Genomic DNA, 6624 nt, shown 5'->3' on the forward strand with positions numbered 1-6624 from the left:
TCGATGACTTAATTGATCAAATTGAAGAATTTATGACTTGTTTGCATTTTTTGGAAAATGTTTAGGACTTGATCGTAACAATTGGAAAAATAGCATTTTATGCATAAGGTTTAAAACTTATAGTGATATTTTCTTCCCATCTTTATTGAAGTGTACATAGACTTAGTTTATGTAGACTGACACCATCATAGTCATTGATTATGTGGGTCTCATTGTGAGGCCAACATACTTAATAGCTATAATGACGTGTAGTTATATAGATTTAGTTTATGCAATTTTTTTCATCATTGGAATGATGAACGTGGTCCATCGTTTCAAATGCTTATTATACAAGAAAGTGACCCCTTTTTCTGAACTTAACCCAAGCCAACCAAATAAATAATCAAAAGGTTACAAAGCCAATTAAAGTGAAGAAGAAGAGCACTTTACTATGTATATGTAGTATAGGTTGCCTGAGCTCCCAAGGCCAGCAGCTCAAAGAGCACTAGCACTTCCTCATAGATAAAATTAAATTCAGAACTATTCTTGAACGATGTGCGATCATATTTATATGTTTGCAGTGTCAATTTTATTTATCGAATGGATGATGCAATCGATTGGTTACCGTTCCATAAAGAAATCACATCGACCACATTAGATAAAATAGAAACTTTCTGCTTAGTACTATATTGCACTAAAACAAAAGATTTTGCTACGCAATTGTCTTGGTGGATTTGGATATACGTGTGTGTGAAAGTGCTCTCCATCATTGCATATTAAAATGTCACCGCCAATATGGAATCTTATGTCAGTCGTTTAGATAGATGATCCTCTAACTTTAAGGTTGTCATGTTAATAGTCGGCCAAATCAATGTGGGGACCGCTGGAGCGATACATTGTCCTGGTCTCATATTGCATTTTGACATACACGCCCGACTACCATATTAAAAGAACTCGCGATGAAAATGGAGTTTGAACTAACTTTGTTGTAATATTCGTGCCAAAGGAAAATTATAAAACAATAATAATAATGATAAAAGGTAACGCACTTGAAACGCCAAAGCAAGATCTGAATGACAGAAGATCTTTAATAAAGGCAAACCCTGATAAAAAGTTTTATACACAATAATGGCTCTGGCTTTATCAAAACAGCCTTTTTCCAAGAATTACCCTCAAACCACCAACGCCAATTTGTTATACAGAGAGAGGGAGGGAGGGAGAGAGAGAGAGGGAGGGAGGGAGGGAGAGATTCTCTACGCCAATTTTAAGATTTCAGGTAGTTGTTCCTCGTGATTTGTGTAGTTATAAGATTAATGATGAAGTTCGTTCACACGTCTCAATTATAGGAGTGCTGTTGCATGGCCATGAAGGAATGTTTTGCTGCTGCTGGAGTTGCTGTAACAACAGGATTTGTTGCATGTTCGATAGTTTATGCCGAAGCATCGACTGCTCAGACCGGAGTTGGTCGTTACTCCTCCGCAAAAGGTAGCAGTGGTACAGGACGAGGCGAAGCCGGTTCGAGAGCTCCCGGTTCTGGACTTTCAGCCGATTCACTTGGTTTCTCAGGTTTTCGAGGTGCCTCTGCTTGCGCATGCGGGACCGCCTTGCCGATTCCCTATTCGAGACCATCCGCCGCCGCTTTCTCTCGTCCACGGTCGCGTCCCCCTTTCGTTTCTCTCCGGAGGATTTACCTGAGTTCGAAGGGTAGCTGACTGGGTCAAGGTTCGAGTCATCCGACATGGAAGTCGAAGTGACGGGTTTCGGGGACTGGATTTTGTCAGAGAAGGGATTGTCGATGCAATCCCAAGGCGCGAAGTCATTATCGAAGGATTGGAAAGGGCTGTAGGGCACCGGCCCGAATGGGAAACCGGTCGGCATGGCGGCCAGCATGGTCGGAGAAGCTGAGTTGTAGGGAGGTAGAGAGGGAGGAGGAGGAAAAGGGAAGAAGTGCAGCGTAGAGGGGTGGTATTTATGGGGGGCGGAAAGGGTGGAGGCGGGCCCCACGCCGGGGCACGAGGAGTTAGGGTTTGGGGGCATTTTCGTCATTGCAATGTTCCGGTTTTAGCTGGGACGCGTCTGTACAGGGACAGGGGCTCGGTCTGTGAGTCATTGAGCACTAGTGGTGGGACCCGGATGTTGAAATTACTTTCTGAAAGGACATGGAGGGTGTCATAAGGCGGTAGGGACCCACTAAAAAAGGCCTTTTTGACCTTTAAAACCTTAGATGGGAAGAAAGGGACGCGGGTGGACACGTGTTTTAATGCTACTGGCTAAGCCCTTTGGGAGCCAGTGGTATGTAAAAGTGACCACCTTGCCGCCGTGCGTATGGCTCGGCTAAAATTTACCCGAGCCAGGGTGAGAATCCGATGAAGTTGCCATGTTTGTTTTGACAACTATACATGTTTTGATAACTATAGAGGAGGGAAACCACGAGCAACTTTAGCCACTCTCCTGTCATCAAGTTATAGCAGTCGGATTAACTTATCAGTAATATGGATCATCTTGATTTGAAGGTTTGAGATTAAAAAAGGAAATCACAAGAAATGTTAGCCATCTCCTATACATATTATTATCAGGATTGAGCCATGAATACTATGCATCACTCACAATCCAAAGATCTGAAAGTCAAAGTCTTTCCACGCAATATACATGGTAGCCAAGTGAGACAACACAATTATATTAGAACTTGCGATATTGTAGAATAACTAGTGACTCCTTTAGTTACCCCTAGGGCAATCTCTTTGGTCATAATTCCGGATGTATGTTATAAGAGGCTATATTTGTCATCATAGTCAACTTTGGCATGCATAGGACATACCCACATAAAATCAAAATGCGAATATTGTACAAGTCAATGATCCCAATAATTTTCACCAGGTAGTAGTAGAAAGTGGATCGATTATAATTGTTGAAATCTCCGAGCTAGAATTAAACAGAATTGGATTGCATAATCAACTTGATATAAAGAATTCGTCGAGTGAATAATTAATCCTCCATGCGTACCACGATTTGTTCTCTTATATGGTTTTTGTCGATCAGGCGTGGCAGATGCTCCCGGCTGCGATGGTAAAAGTTTGACGATGGTCACATCGAGGTTCAAGCTTCAGGTTTTGTCTTGGAGCTGGACATAGTTTTCAGGAGCATGGCCAGCACCGACCATTGGAAAAAAGAATGATTCCAATGCGACTCTCAAGCCTAAATCATCGGTCTTCATTTTGGTTACGTCTCTCCCAGGTTATTGCTTGATTGCATCCGATCTTGTCTGCTTACATGTATTTAAAGATATTTGATCTGACCTATCGCCTTCTTTTAGGGTGCTTGACCATTTGATTGATTTTGCAAGATTTTGTGGGACCCTTGTAAATTTTGGCATAAGTTTAGTTAGATGAAGGAATTGTTTAATATTTCAATATTCTAACAAATCTTTATACAACAAAATAGGGGAACACCAATTTATGCTTTAAGAGATCATTCTAAGAAAATGCATAATAATGATAATTATATGAAATTTCTATTGAATGGGAAGACAAAGGTGTGTATCATCTAAACAGCTCTTATTATGAAATGATTTCCCTTAATTTTGGAAAAGGGGAACAACGATTGAACAGAAAAGAAAAAAATTGGCGTTGAGCAAGAAAATGATACCTAACATGTATCAAGGACGCACCCTAATATCATTTAATAAATAACAGATATTGTATAATTTATCTATTACAACAATTGTTCCCGCCATAAATTAGTAAAAGAGCACGTGCATTGCTTAACAATGTAAAAATGTGTAAAGGAAACGAAATTTTCCCATGATACAGGAACACTTTTCTTTTCCAACTCAAAGATTGAGAGCAAATCCATTAGCCATCGCTAAAAAAATTAATACCATGGCTTCTTTGTATGAACATATTTAACTCTCTACCGACACCTTACCCTATTTGCTCTATTAGTTGTATCTCAAGACTAATTTATTTAAGTATTGCAGTCTTGTTGAAAATCATGTTTTGCTAGTTAAAAAATGAGTGATATTGGATCAGTTCACACTAACTAGTGCATGCATAACCTAAAATTATGTAATTTTTCCCCCCGGCTCAACCTTGCCATTACTCACATGTAGAACATCCAAATACTCATGGTCCAAAGTAATCGATAGATTTCCTCAATCAAAATTGCTTAGGAGTCCTCCACTTGACAATAGATGATGGAGATCAATTAGCCAGGTCCTGTTTTACTGCTTGACCCAAATTTTCTTGCCCAATCTTGCATGCGATAGCAAGCACTAAGCTCATTCAAGTAAAATTATGTTCTTCTAGTATGTGATGCCATTCCACAGTAGTGTGCTAGGCATTGTGTGATGTCGTACAATCCCTTTATTTTGATAGAACTACGTAAAATCATTACTATTGAACTCTATAACACTATAGGTTGTCAAGTAGTGATTGGCTTACCTGACCACTTCTTAATCAACGCCTTAGGCTTCTTAAGCCAGTTGAATACTTTGGATTTATGTTACAAGAAGCACACCCATACCTTCCTCGAATAACCATCAATGATTGTCATCATATACTGGGGAGGAATCGGAGAGGGCCCTAAACATTGGAATGAATTTAATCAACTAGTTGCATACAAATGTACATAATTGAACAAGGTGTTGCTTCACGAAGATAAAATGCTCACAGAATCGAGCTTCCTTGACTTTTGACCATTCATCAACCCTCTTTCACTAAGTATTGTTATGCTTGCCTCACTCATGTGCCCTAATAACAAATGTCATAAGTGAGCCATGTTTGAGTCTCACTGATATGATGAAACTACATTAGCTCCTGTCATAGTCTCTCTTGGTATATAATAGAGAGAATTCACCTTTTTGCCTTCATCACTATCATGTCACCTTGAGAGTCTTCTATACTTAGCATTGTACTTACAATTGTTGTCATTGCATGTCTCCAAAGAAGTAAGGTTCTTCTCATGCTTTAGTATATGCATCATGTCTATTAACTTTTGCTCTACCTATAGTGTATTGAAATTTGAATTTTCTTTATCCCTGCAACCTTAGGAGCTACATGATTCTCATCAAGGCTCTACCACCATTTGCAGCGTAATAAGTAGTAGACTAGTTCCTACAATGCATTATGTGATGAGAACACCTCGATTTTAGCACCCACTTGTCTCCTAAAAAATTGGTAGTCAAACATAAAAGAGTGTTTGCATCACTATTCCTCTCCTCGACAACATTCAATGCACTATTAGTGGCATCTTGTCAACCACATTTATTTTTTATTGTCAGACAATCTCTTCTCATGAGCTTCTTTTTATGACACTCAAAGCACTTCATGCTACCCTTACACTTTCTATTGGCCGACTTTGACCCGTTTCTACCTCTGTTGATGGACGCCTGATGTTCATCTCTACTCGAAATGACTAGTCCTTGCTCTATATCCAAAACTAGATAATTGTCTTGCAACTTCCTTTGCCACTCCTTAAAGAACAAGGCAAGCATTACCTTCCAAGGTAATCATAGCACATCATTCTAACTCTGAATTAGTAAAGTGTTTCCATGATTCTATTAGAGATGCCAATAATATTATGTTCTATTTTCCATCAATTAGGTCTCATCAATATTCTTCTTATCCGTTATGAAGGTAAACTCATCTAAGTGTGTTCAAATGGATGTACCTTCAACAAATTGAAGTTGAAACACTGTCTTCAACATGTACAAGCAATCATTTAAAGAATTCGTCACATAAAGGATTTGAAGTTTTGCCCCCAAAACTATGACATCCTTCTGCTTGACCACTTCAATTAACACCTAATCTGAAATATTCAACATGATTGTGTTTTTGTCTTCTGCATCATATCATCCTAATCGGCCTCTTTCATCACTTATAGCAACCTAGCCTTACCATTTAGTACCTTGACCGAGCGTGGATTTAACCCTTCACAACCTGAAATTGTTTCTCCCGTTAAACATATAAACTTTTACAATTTCTCCAAACATAATGGCAACAATGAAACTTTGAGACAATGATCAGATTAAAAAAAAAAAAAAAAAGCCCCCAACCGGCTCTAGAAAATAATAATTTTGATACCAATCGTTGTGAAAAAAAATGCAAAGGTAACAAATCTGGCAATTCTAATTAAATGCAAGATTTGGTTTGAGTATTGGTACTTATTCTATGGAGAAAGCCAACAATAATGAATCCATTATCAATCAAAGAGTTACACAGTTACAATCAATCATTCGTGTTTTCCAAGACCTAAACACAAATCTTTACAAGCATAACTGTTTCTCACACCAACTTTTGGTAGATAACTCCTAAGAGACACTCAATAGCTTGTGCTCATGTTCTGCGAAAATAGAAGAGAAAGGTTACTTAAAAAGGGAAAACCACGCAAAAATGCATTCCCACCGATACTCGGACAAACGCTTTTTGAATACCGCCCTAGTTTGGGTACCCTGATACACCAATGGTGGACACCCGGCAAATTTATAGGAAGCTTTCATTCTGTCTGGGTTGTTTGCCGGCAATGGGCCCTAAGTGTGGCCGAGTCCTAGACCTACCTTGATACGAGGCGTTCTCGGGGCATCCAGTCTCAATAAGATGGACAGCTGAACTCGAACACGTTTCTATCTCATACAGTACGTGATCATGG

The 6624-nt window shown here is 39.2% G+C and overlaps 1 protein-coding gene across 1 annotated transcript; it reads right to left on the reverse strand.

The window, feature by feature from the left end:
* Positions 1-1028: 1028 nt before the first annotated feature.
* LOC104418422 (bZIP transcription factor 11-like) lies at positions 1029-1915 on the reverse strand. Its single transcript, XM_010029769.3, has one exon. It carries the CDS (start codon positions 1867-1869, stop codon positions 1282-1284), a length of 588 nt encoding a protein of 195 aa, XP_010028071.3. The 5' UTR covers positions 1870-1915; the 3' UTR covers positions 1029-1281.
* Positions 1916-6624: the final 4709 nt, after the last annotated feature.

The sequence above is a fragment of the Eucalyptus grandis genome, chromosome 9 (assembly GCF_016545825.1).
Source record: "Eucalyptus grandis isolate ANBG69807.140 chromosome 9, ASM1654582v1, whole genome shotgun sequence".
NCBI classification, from domain to species: Eukaryota; Viridiplantae; Streptophyta; class Magnoliopsida; order Myrtales; family Myrtaceae; genus Eucalyptus; species Eucalyptus grandis.